The 13668-nt window shown below is 40.0% G+C and overlaps 1 protein-coding gene across 1 annotated transcript in view; it reads left to right on the top strand.

Moving 5' to 3' along the window:
• Positions 1–13668, top strand: part of LOC149422819 (uncharacterized) — a 770637-nt gene that overhangs the window by 737579 nt on the left and 19390 nt on the right. Inside the window, exon 7 of the mRNA XM_089632301.1 lies at positions 11446–12217. Coding sequence (XP_089488427.1) covers positions 12061–12217 — 157 coding nt within the window. The 5' untranslated portion in view covers positions 11446–12060. The remainder of the gene's footprint in view (positions 1–11445; positions 12218–13668) is intronic.

Below are 13668 nucleotides of genomic sequence, written 5' to 3'. Positions count from 1 at the left end.
GCAGATCAGCATACAACAAATTGGCAAAGGAATGCAAGAGAATCATCAAAAGGTCAAAATTCGAACACGACCTGCAGATCAGCAAAAAGCTGGCTGCCTGCCCGCATGGCAGCAGAGCATTCTGGTCGCTTGCGGGCTCAATAGGTCGAAATTTTTGCAAACCCAGTTTGCCACCTCTTACCAGACCTGACGGCTCACTAGCAAACACCGCCACCGAAAAGGCAAACCTTTTAGGGAAAATTTTTGCGGAAAACTCGACCCTCGACGACGGGGGTGCTGTTCCGCCGTCGGTTCCTCACTGCGGCTTCTATATGAAAAAGCTGAGGATCCGGCATCGGGATGTACTCCACGTCATACGGGGGCTCGATGTTAACAAAGCTAGTGGACCTGATGGAATACCTGCCCTGGTATTGCAGAGGTGTGCTGCGGAAATAGTTCCAGTTTTGACAAAGCTCTTCAAAATGTCCCTGAAGTGTGGCACTGTGCCCTCTGGTTGGAAAAAAGCGGTAATTCACCCTATTCCCAAGAAAGGTGACCGCTCCAACCCGGCCAACTACCGCCCCATAGCGATCACATCAGTTCTGTCCAAAGTGATGGAACGTGTGATCAACGACAAACTGCTCACATACCTCGAGAAGAACAAAATTATCAACGACCGTCAATACGGATTCCGGCGGAACCGCTCGTGCGGTGATCTTCTCGCGTATGTGACGCATGTTTGGGGGCGGTGCCTGGAACGTCACGGTGAGACCCAAACGGTCGCACTAGACATATCCAAGGCCTTTGACCGGGTCTGGCACCGAGGACTTGTCAACAAATTGCATTCTTACGGACTTCCCGCATCCCTGTGTACGTGGATTGCTGACTTTTGAAAGGATAGGTCGATTCAGGCGGTTGCTGACGGTTTCACCTCTTCCTCGCACTCCATAAATGCTGGCGTCCCACAGGGATCGGTTTTGTCTCTAACTTTGTTTTTGTTGCACATCAATGACCTTTTGACATGTGCACCGATTCATTGTTACGCGGATGACAGTACAGTTCATGATAGCTTTTTGTTTGACAAGCCCCCAAAGGGCACACAAACTCCAACGGCTCGGAGGGCTTTGAAGCAGAGAATGGACGGTTATCTCGAGAGTATTTCCTCCTGGGGTAAAAATAATCTCGTCGAATTTAATGTTTCAAAGACCCAATCCTGTCTGATTACGTCTAAAAAGGATCCAAATGATAATCTAGTCTCCTTCAACGGAAGCAATCTTCCGAACAGGCCTTCCATTGATATGCTTGGTGTAACTATAAGTGACCAGCTCAGGTACGGGGGCTCCATCGACGCTAGAGTAAAGTTGGCCTCTCAGAAGCTGGGCGTACTGTACAGGGCCCGCAGATACTTTAATAGTACACAACTGCTCACCTTGTACAAATCGCAAGTGCGCCCTACTGTCAAATTTGGCAGCCATCTCTGGTCTGGAGCCCCAAAATACCTGAAAAAAACCCTTGACTCTGTGCAGAAACGGGCGGTCCGTTTGATAGATTCCCCAATCTTAACAAACGGACTGCAATCTTTAGAGCACAGGCGTCAGGTAGGTATGCTGTCCTTGTTCTATCGGTATTACAATGGAAGATGCTCTGAGGAACTAGCGTCATTGATCCCTTCGGCACCGGTGCGTAGTCGGGATACACGCCAAACGCGCGCCCAACATTTGTACACAGTTGACACTTGTCACATGAGAACGGGTCGCTTCTATGATTCGTTCTTAAGTTCAACAGCTCGGCTGTGGAACGAACTGCCGGCCTCTGTGTTTCCTCCCTCCTACAACATGGGACTCTTCAAGACCCATGTTCACTCCTTCCTCTCCACAAAAAGACCCTCCACACAGCATCCCCAAAGATGACATAGGCCCTGAGGGAAATTATTTTCTTCAGGGCCTCCTGTGTGGAGTAAATATAAAAAAAAAAAAAAAAAAAATACCTCGTTCCCAGTAGAATTTCATGAAAATTTTATTGAAAACAATTATGTAGAGCATTAAATTTCCAAAAAGATACACAGTTTTTATGTTTATATAGTTTTTTTACCGATATAAAGTATAAACAAATCTAGGTATGGTACGCAAAAAAAAACCGGTTTATCATCACGTTATTAGATTTTTGTTTGCATTTTTAAATACCTACATCTACAAATTTACTAGAGGGCACTTTGGTATGGTGAGGTCTACTTCCCCCCTCCATCTACTCCAATTCGTTTATCTGCATAACATTTGTGAGGGTATCGAATCATTCTGTGGGATTGAATCAGGAACGTCAGAGCAACATGTAGAGATGAGGCTTACAAGAATTAAGAGGGATGATCAAGACGTTTAAACTCTTATTGATTGGTTTGCTTTCCATGAACCATTTTCTAAAACAAACGTGATTATGTCTATTGGCAGTGGCACGATCGGGGATAGCAAAGTCATTTGTCACATGGCTGAAAAGATGGGGGAATTCGGTATGTCTAAAGTTATCAACCAGAACTTTGGAAACCTACACTTGAAACGTAATAATGCGATAGTTTCTCTTGCGGCGGTAACCAGCAGTGTCAAAAATCAGGGTGTGACTATGGCAATAAATCCATTAATGCTATTCCAAGTGAACATAAAGAATATTTCTAATATGAAATCTCTCCTGTCCCATTGTCTCTTTTCTAAGAGGAAAGCATACGAAAAGAAACGAAGTCTATATTTTACTCATCATTCAACCCTCTACCAAATAATACAGAACTGGGAAGCAGTGAAATACACGTAATTGATGGAGGATATTTACAGCACAAAGTTGTATGGGGTCGTGTTCAACCTTTTCAGTGATTTTCTAGCAATATTTCAGGTGTGTACATAATCATTATGGATCCAATGCAGTAGTGGTCTTCGATGGATACCCAGATTTTAAAGAAAAGAAAGGCACTAAAGGGGTGGAAATAGCACGGCGTGCCAGAGTTACAACTTCTGCAGGATTTTTGTTTTTTGAAAGCATGCACCCACAAGTGCCACAGGAAAAGTTTTTGGAAAATGAGAACAACAAATCTCGTTTTATTTCCCTACTCAGAACCTCATTTGCACGACCGTTATAGTAACACAAAGCAAACTCGTTGTCATCTCAACATGATGCAGTCGGGAGGTTAGTGCAACCCCACACGTCCCATATAGATATACATTTATTTGTATAATAGATATTAATAAATTAACAAATAAGGACAACTATGCAGTGTGTGGTATTGAGTGCGCTCGGGCCCAGCGCTCACTCAGGAATGGCTCTTGGTGCTGGAAGGCTGCGGTCACCAACATGTTGGCAGAGGCTACTAGTCGCATCCTGGCTCCAGTGACCCGGTGTCTCATCAGGCCGGCAAATCCATTCAGTGCTAGTTCCGAGTTAGTTTGACGCTATTATTAAGGGTTTGGATCCAAAGAAGGCACCAGGCTTCGACAGACTTAATGGCATAATAGTGAAGAATGTATGGATCTACGCCAAGGAGGAGCTCTTACAGGTATTAGACACGTGCATGAGAAGGGGAGTTTTCCCCACAGTATGAAAGAAAGGCGTGCTCCGTGTCATTCCAAAAGAGAATGATAAGCCCCGGACAGATGTCAAGGCGTACTGGCCCATCACCTTGCTGTCTGTATTTGGGAAAATACTCAAAAAACTGATTAGATGCCAACTGCGGAAAACTTTGTCACCACCCAGCGATCGACAATTTGGCTTCGTCCCCGGTATGTCTACGGAGCACGCAATTTCGTATGCGCTTGAATGGGTGAAGGCTTGCCCTAAGAGGTATGTGATTGGGGTCTTCTTAGACATCACTGGTGCTTTCGATCATGCGTGGTGGCCGATGATACTCTCTAAACTAAAATCGCGTGATTGTTCTCCAAGGTTATTCAAGATAACCGCAGATTATTTCAACAACCGTTCTATAATTCTGTCGTACGGGGATGTCACTATTGAACGGGAGGTAAATATGGGTTGTCCCCAGGGTTCGGTTTTTGCTTCAGATTACTGGAACATTTTGTTTGACGACTCCTCCAGGTTGCCCTTGCCTGAGGGATGTATCTCGGTCGATTACGCTGATGACAAATTGTTTTTGGTCTCGGGGAACAGCAGAAAAGAAGTAGAGTGCAAAGCTGAAGAAGGTTTAAGTGCAATTTTAGAATGGGGCAAGAGAAATCGTTTGACCTTTGCTCCCCAAAAGACCATGGGTCTCCTGATGAAGGGCTCCCTCAATAGAAGGAGAAATCCTTGCATCAAAATGGGAGATTCTAACATCAAATTTGCGGAAACCACTAGGTATTTAGCGGTTCTCTTGGATCGATCGTCCTCTTTCTTGGCACATGTCAAGAGTCTATCAAGCAGGGCCCAAGCCCTCTTCTTGAAACTGAGAAGGATCTCAACTGCCGAGTGGGGATTGCGTTCTCCAGCGCTTCACCTTCTATACAGAGGGGTGTATGTGTCGCAAGTCACCTATGCAGCCTCTGTGTGGGAGCACCGCCTGAATAATGTATTGATCCAGTCGGCACTCAAGAGAGGCCAGCGAATCCCCCTGTTGGCACTCTCTGGTGCCTATAGAACAGTTGCCTCGGACGCTTTGCCAGTTTTGGCCGGCATATTGCCAATTGATTTAGAAATTAGGGAGGTGCTAACAAAGAAGAAGCTTATCAGAGGAAGACCTGCTACTCACCTAGGTGTTAACTTAATACCAGGCGGATCTGTGTCTCTCCCTGCTCTTCTTAGAGAAATGCAAGAAATAACGCTGAGTGAATGGCAAGCGCGATGGGACAGGTCAAATTCGGGAAGATGGACTTACTCATTCTTCCCGTCTGTTAAACTCAGAATGGAAGGGGCATATTTAAACCTGGATCACCATGTGACCCAACTTCTCTCCGGGCATGGGGAATTCAGGGGGAGTGGCAATACTGACCAGACTGCCGAGCATATTCTGTGGCATTGTGAGATTTTGACTGATACAAGAGAGGAAATGTTGGAAGGTCTGAACGTCATCACAAGACCGGTGTGGAATGCCGATCTCGTTTCGAATAAGGTGAACTTTGAGTGCCTGAGGAAGTTTAGAAAGGTTTGGGTAGAGAGATGGCCTGATCTTAGAGTCGCTGATTAGATTAAAATCATTCAGAGTTTCAGGTGCCATGTGTGACTGCTTCTGGTTTCCTCGGTTAATTCTTTTCTTGCTCTCATATTACCTTCTTTATGATGTCTGTTTTATATTTCTTTTTTATTTTCATTTTATATTAAGGTTTGCAATCACCTTTGCATTATATATTTGATTTTTTTTTGTTTTTGCTGTTTTCTTTATAATTTTGTCTGTTAATGCTTTTCTTCTTTCCATAGTATCTGCTATTATTTTAATTATTTCTTTTGTTATGATTGTTTTTTTTCAGCAGGATTCCATGCGAGACTGACCCCTTGAGCGATGGTAGTGATGACATCATCGCTCAATCCGTCATAATGAATTTAATTAATTTAATTTGAGTTTTTAATTAACTTGTCCTTTATCATTTTTTTTTTCTTTTTTTGCTTTACATATCATTAGGAGTGTGTGCAGTAAGCCGGAACTGAACTTTAATTGTCCTGTACCGTCTTCAACCCGTTTTGGGTGTGAAATAGACCTCGTCCCTGCCTAATCAGACGCCTCCCACACCGGACAAGTGTTCACACAGAGTCGACTGCGCCTCCCCCATCGCCATGGCGGGCTTGAGGAATGGCCGAGCAAGCTCGACAACCTTCCGCCCACCCTCCGAATGCCTGACGCTCACTTAGTCCCTAGGGTCTTCGGGCACGCCCCCAACATTCCCACATACTTTTTCTTCAGGGCATAATCAGGTAATCCGGCGGAGGGGCGCGGTAGTCGTTCTTTGTGTACGGACAGACCGATCGCCATGCACATTCTCGATGGGACTGCCAGTGGACGGGTGTAATACTCTCCGGTAATATTTATATATGTTTAAATGTAGATTCCTACAGTATAAAAATGAATGTATATGTGTCTCCTTTCTTTTTTTTTTCTTTCTCTACAGATGGCCTAGGCTTTAAGCAGTTATTTCATCCTGTATTATTTTTAGGCCTATTTTATTTTACTATTCCTGTACATATTTTAATATTGTTATTTGTGTTTTTGTGTAAAATTGTAGGCATCCTGAAGCCTAACCACTATGCAGGGACATTGGAGGTCTAGATTCATTTTATAATAAATGTAGAGTCGTTAAACAAAAAAAAAAATAGAGTCCTTGTGAGAGCCCTGAAAGAGTAACCATCTGTTACTTATACCAGGGCGGGTAAGCGGTGGATAACCTCCAGTGCTAGTTCCGTGAACATTGTCGATGCTCTGCTGTTTCAGTATCCAAATATTATTCTACAAGCGTCATTATATTGAATTCGGAGTCGTTCCATCGAGCAAGTTCGGTAGTGACATCATGTTTCACACGTATAAAAAATGCATTGAACAGTATTTTTTTTAACGGTATTTCTGCATTTGCAAAATCTGCGGGCAATCATATTAGACACTATGCTTAGGCTTCTCCTTTGTCGATCGATATCGCCACCGTCCAATAAGTCTTGATTAATAATGTGACCCAAGTATTTCACGTTCGAACATGTATTTATTTTTGCCTCGTTAAGGTATACGAGGAGCATCTTACTCGTATCTTGACTTTTTCCGTGGTGGAACGCAATCAATTCCGTCTTTTTCGGGTTGTACATCATATTATGCTGTTTTCCATATTTTTCACAAGTGTTTAGCAGTAATCTTAATCCCTTGATCGACGGAGCTAGGAGGATCATGTCGTCCGCGTAGCCTATATGATTCATACATATACTGTTAACACGATAGCCCGCTCTGATGTCAAGGCGACTTGACAACTCGTCCATGTATACATTAAATAGAATGGGGGACATACACCCTCCTTGCCTTACTCCTGACCGCAAATATATCGGCTGGGAGTATGTACTTGCCCACCGTACAACATTTTCCTGCTGGGAGTGCCATCGGGATAGTGTGTTTATAAATAAGGTAGGTATATGCCTAGCTTTCAATTTATCCCATAGTGTTTTATGACAGACCCTGTCGAAGGTTTTACATAGGTCTAAGAAGCACCCGTACACTGTAGTTTTTCGTTTCTTGCAGAATTCTCTTATTTGTTTTGCAGTTTATATTGCCATATTAGTGAATAATCTACATTTAAATCCCATCTGGTTATCTTTAGACATTAGTTTATCATGTATCTCATTTAAAATTACCCTTCCAAATAATCTTGCAGTTATAGTTGCTAAAGATATTGGCCAATAATTGTTGGAGTTGGTCATGTCAGGCTGTATCGATTTCGGGGTTGAAGTTATAATCGTTTTCGTCATTGCACCCGGTACATGGTTGTGTTTAAGTATTGCGTTGAACAGTATGTTTAGTAGTTTGGGTATGTATCTACCTCCGTATTTTATGTGTTCAATACTTAGATTATCATGCCCCGGAGACTTATCAGCCTTAGTGCCTGTTATGGCCTTCATTATAATACTTTCAGAGAAGTAAAAGTTTTGTCCATCATATTCCATAATATCAGAGACAGACGGTACTTCATTTCCGGAAATATCTGCATAGGTTATTCTAAAAGTATTACCAATTTCCTCCGCGTTTGTGGACCCATCAATTTGGCTGGCGATTCGATTTTTTGGTTTGATCGGGTTATTGCTTTTCTTCCAGAACTGGGCAAACTGCTTTGTGTCAAGTGATTTTACGATATGATCCATTTTTGTTTGTTCAGATATTGACCTGCTGGTACGCCTCACAGCTCTCCCACCTCCAAAGGTATATTACCAAAAATTTGGTAAAGGTAAATCACCTAACGCGTTGTACTCGAACAAATGTTTTAAGCAAATTGAAATAGTAAATAGATAAGAAAACATTTTATTCCTTCATGCCATTAGTGGTTGCGAAACAACTGGAGCTCCGATCGGTCAAGGAAAACACAAATTTTGTAATATTCTTCTCAAGAACCACTCAGTGAATGAACTTGTTCGTGTATTTCAAGATCCAAAAGCAAAACGAGAGACAATCACTTTGACTGCCGAACAATTATTTGCACTTTTCTATGGCGGCAATGAGAAATCAAATTTGGAAAATTTAAGGTACTTTTTTGTCAAAGGAGTAAAAAAGAACAAATTCAATTTTTCCAGGCTACCACCCAACAAAGATGCAGTCCAGCATCACGTTTCAAGAACATACTTGCAAGTGCAGACTTGGCTTGGTCACGATAAAGATCCAACTGAATGGGGGTGGAAAAAGGATGCTGTTGGGTTACTAACTCCAGTATTAATATTGGAGGAAGCTGCACCTCAGGTCTCGCTGAACTTTATATCATGTCAATGCAAAAAAGGTTGCGTTGGAAAGTGCACCTGCAGAAAGTCGGGTTTGAAACGCTCCCTACTCTGCATTCATTGCAATGGCAACTCATGCGAAAATTCTGTAGAAGCCTGATGAAGTTGATGACAATGACGAGGAGTATGATGACCCAATCACCACTAATTTGTGTGATGAGACGGATGAAGAATCTATTCAGGGCCAGGAGTAAGAAACTATAATAAAGGGCTCTTACTTCTGTCTAAACTGATCTACCATTAATTTTAATTTTTGTTATGCTGACAACTTAAGTAAGAAAGAAAAGAATGTCAATAAATGTTAATTTTACGAAAATTCCAATTTTTCTCTTTTTTATTTACCTTATCAACTTAATTATATTAATAATCTTAAATTTGTGTTGTGATTACATTAATAGGCATGTCAGACCTAGCTGCGAGTATAAATGTAGTGGCTTGGCCCATTTTAGTGGTCTTCCCATTGGGAATGTATGGCGACCGATATGCTGAAATAGGCCATCTACAATATTTATAGCTAGGTCTGACACAGGCATGACGATTGTTGTCAACGTATATGTCATTACAACAATAATTGTTAAAGAAAAATAAAATCAAGGAATGCCAAGTTTAAAACACTATACCTTTGTTTCAATTTTTGGCCTGGTTTTAGTGGATTAGAGCATGGATATATAATAGAGATAAAAAACATAAATCATATACCTATTTCTTTTATGAAATTTTATTTTCTACAAAATTAGTATTTATAAATTTTTCACATAATTGTACTGGAAACGAGGTATTTACAAAAAACCAAACCTAGTCGCGCAAAAAACTTGTTTTTTCAAAAATGTACGCATTTTTACGAAATTCTACCTCAGTACCTATTAGAGATAGAAGAAATTTAAAATTAAAGAGTTGTAGGTAATTTTATTTTCTACTATACTTTTTTAAACCATTTTAGCCGAAATCTGTACTGAAAAACTAGATTTTGGCGCGATTTCGGCCGGTTTTTTCAAAATGGCGGCGCGAGCACAGGTGCGCCAAGTTCGGAAAGTTAATAAAACAAATTAGGAATACCGGAATAATTTCGATCGCGAATCGCTAATTGCACTGGACTATTCGGTTCTTGAAATGACATTGAAATAACGATACTTTTTTAGGCAAGGCATTAAATCAGGTTTAGTAGTCACTTTATTCCGTATGTAGGAAGTTACGACATAGAACATACATCCAACTAAAAAAATTAAATTTTTTAATACATTTTTTATACAAATTATGAGTATATTTTCATATATTGATGTATAATTATTTTAGAGAAATTCGCAGAAAAATATTTAAAATCACTATTTTACTATATCTGTGGTTGAGTGGCATAATCCTAGGCTCTGGCCCTAGAGGTAATGGTTTCGAAACCAATTATAAATCAATGTTTTTATCAGTCAACGACATAATGTAGGTTACTAGACTCGCTTTGTCGTCAGGATTTTTGACCCTCGTACCATTTATTTTTATATTAACTCCACACAGGAGGCCCTGAAGAAAATAATTTCCCTCAGGGCCTATGTAATCTTTGGGGATGCTGTGTGGAGGGTCTTTTTGTGGAGAGGAAGGAGTGAACATGGGTCTTGAAGAGTCCCATGTTGTAGGAGGGAGGAAACACAGAGGCCGGCAGCTCGTTCCACAGCCTAGCTGTTGAATTTAAGAACGAATCGTAGAAGCGACCCGTTCTCATGTGACAAATGTCAACCGTGTACAAATGTTGGGCGCGCGTTTGGCGTGTATCCCGACTACGCACCGGTGCCGAAGGGATCATTGACGCTAGTTCCTCAGAGCATCTTCCATTGTAATACCGATAATACCATTGACCTAATATAAATTTAATCTACCTACATTATCGTACTCCTGAACAACTTACCTACAATAATGTTTGCGTGTCAAAGCCTTCAAGACGTGAATAAATAAATAAATGTTTAGTGAAAGAATTAAAATTCTCCGACTTAATATTTATGTTCAAAATCGTAATTGGTAGTATAAGCAGCCCTAATTTACTTAACCTCAATGAATTTCATTTATTTGCGCGAGCTACTCGTTCCAAAATAATGTTTAAATGTATCAATACCAGGGTTGAGCATTGAAAATACTCACTTATACCTTAATTACATGAAGTTAGTAATAGATAAGCAGATGTGGCGGATCTATTTAACTGCCAGAAGGCTATAATATCAGATATTTTCAATAAATATTAATTAAACCTAGAAAGTCTACTTAGAAGTTTTACGTGTAGGTACCTGATCTCTTACTGTAATATCATTCTAGAGTTTCTGATCATTTTATACTTTCTGATGTCTTTGTATTTGATTTATTGTTTATGGTATATTTATACCGTTGTAATTATATAAATAAATTTATTTTTCAATCTCGTCGGTGAATATTTTTCAGGCGTGTACTCGCCAAGTTGATATAAACACTTCTTTCAGAGATATTTGTATCCAGATGGGGGTTTTCTAGGAAGACAAGGTAGATATAAATATAAGAAAATTTGTTCAAAATAACCCCTTGTGATGGAAAATAGGAACTCCATTCAGTTAACGTTCTCACGGTGGCAACACCGAACATCCACAGAAAGGCGGTAAAACGGTGGCTGTCATTCAACTCGCGCCGTAGTCAGAAGCTTTTGTTTGATAAGCAAGTTTAAGGCGGACGCTTCAACGGTCCAACGATTTAGCGTGAAAGGGGAAAATGTAAGATATTCATTTTTTCGAGAAACGGATGACACGGCAGGAACAAAAGTGTAAAAGTTCTATTAAAATTGAACGATTGATAGAAATAAAAAAAAAATGTTTCACGGATAAGACGTTATTTTCTTTAAGGAAAAATATCAAACGATGATGCTTTTAACAAGCGTTTTTTTAAATACTTTTGTGTGTAACCTCAAAAGAGCTCTGGGTTACGTAACGTCATAAGACGGGTAAGCAGGGCCGATTAGAGTGGCGGATTTTGAAGTTTGCTAATTTTTGTTGTTGTTTTAAAGGTATAAAATTAATGTTTTTTTATCATTGTCCACAGATTATCCTGCAAACACTTGCCTGACGCTTTTCCTACGATGAAAATCAGAAAAACAACAAGACAGTAACTACAGGATCCCACCTTACGACAATGATCTACCGCAAACCAATAGCAGTGGTCCATTGATCCAGATACTCCTCCAAAAGAAGCATCCTTAAATAAGAATCCATTGAGTCCAGCATCTACAACCACAGACTACAAAATCGATGACAAAACGCATGTGAAGGAGAAATATCTTCATTTGAACAAAACATGACTACGACCTACAACAACTTAATCAAAATATCGGTTAGTTGAGTCTATTTTCCTCAACAACAACCAAAGGTCGCCGCATCTGAGTAACTCGAATATGACTCACCGTAATCTCGAAATAATATTTATCTATTGAGTTTATTGATCCGGGAATTTTTAATAGCATCAAAGTACAGATCGCCAAATATACAAGACGCATCCAAAAGGAATATGACTTACCGCAAACCAATGAAACCATCGGTCCATTGAGCCCAGAAGTTTCGAAGAATCATCCACAGATCGCCAATACCAGAATACAAGACGTATTCGAGAGTGATCCGTGCGGGCAGCTGTTCCTTGCGGAGAGATGTGCGCAGTGACGTGATGCTGTGCGTAGTGTTGGTGGTGTTGTCGCTGGTGCCGGCGCTTGGGGGGCAGGGGGCAGGGGGCCCCGGGGGTGCCGGCCCGCCCGAGGGGGTGCACGGCGAGTGCCCCAGCTTCGCGGACAACCCCATCTGCCCGTGCTACAACTTTGAAGATGGTTAGTATTTAATCATATTAACAAATTCGAGTCCAGTTCAAAATTGTTTTTTGCTTAAAATTATTATGTGCAACAAAATTTAATTTAATTTTAATTCTTTCCTATATTTTTTATGCCTCCGACTGTATTTTTAAAAATTATTTGTATTGTCTAATATTTGTGTTCCTGACTCATACCACGAAACTTTGAGTGGTGCATGATTTTTTTTTTATTTGTGACCAATAAAAAAATGACAATTAATCGGGCAGTTTACAAATTCGTGTAAGCACACCTTTATGAATATTCTTTCTCCGCGCTCGGTCTCAGCTGTTTTATAAATTATATTGTTTATATGTTAGACTTGACCATGCATCTATGGTCAAGTCTTACATATAAACCGTATTGTAAACAGCGTCTATACTTATTACATAAAACAAACATAATATAAAGCAAACAGTGAAGTGTTATTTTAACTTAAGCTAGAGTCTTAGGTGACTATGACTAAAAGTGCATTTAGTTATTATCTCAAACACAAACGGTTGTAAGTATTGATCATAAAAAGATTTTCAATTTCTTGCACTGTGTTGTCGCGCGACGCGAAGGTACGCCGTATATTGTCTTCGGTCGGCGTCAATCTGCTCGCTCCCGATTAAACCCGCTACTCGCTACCTGATTCTCGCTACTCTCTACTCGCTACTGGGTTATTCAATTATTAATTATTTAAATTACAACATTATGTCTTCAACAAGATCTGCTATTGAACATCGAAAAATCGTGGACTCGCTCACGGACTACATTGACCGAAAACTAGGTGAGTTGAAATCACAAATGTTTTAAAAATTCGAGACGGAATTAGCCGATTTAAAAAAAGTTACCCAATGTATAAGCAACAGAAACAATGAAATCAATGAAAAATTAAATTAAACTCTCGATTTACCGAAACAAAACAAAACAATTATAGATGACTTGGAAATTAAAGAAAAAATAATCGTTTTTAGAAATTAAAATAGCCGAATCAGAACAAAGAGAATTAAAAAATTCTGTAAATGTTACCAGATTTAAAGTATCGATTAGTGAACCGCCGCATGAAATTACAAACAGAATTATTTCTGCTTTCGGAATAAATCTAGAACTAGCGGACCAACTGAAATATCTAAAACCAACTGATACAAAACCTCCGCGTCTAATATTTGACTTTAAAGAAGATAACAAAAAATGAGTGCCAAAAAATAGGAATGTCTTCCTTCAAATTACAGACGTTAATAAAAAAACTTTATGTTCATGAAGCCCTGACGCCATATTACAAAAATCTTTTATGGAATAGGTACTAAAATATGGGCGAAGGAGAAAAATTTCAAATACATCTGATTCAAAAACGAAAAATTACTGGCACGAAAATCTGAAGACTCACTCATAATTGAAATAAAAAATCACAACGACCTAGAAAATAAAATGATGTAAACAAACCATTT

This window comes from Hesperophylax consimilis, chromosome 6 (assembly GCF_061612785.1).
Source record: "Hesperophylax consimilis isolate HC1 chromosome 6, BYU_Hcon_1.0, whole genome shotgun sequence".
NCBI lineage: Eukaryota > Metazoa > Arthropoda > Insecta > Trichoptera > Limnephilidae > Hesperophylax > Hesperophylax consimilis.
This window is presented reverse-complemented; position numbering and strand designations above follow the sequence as displayed.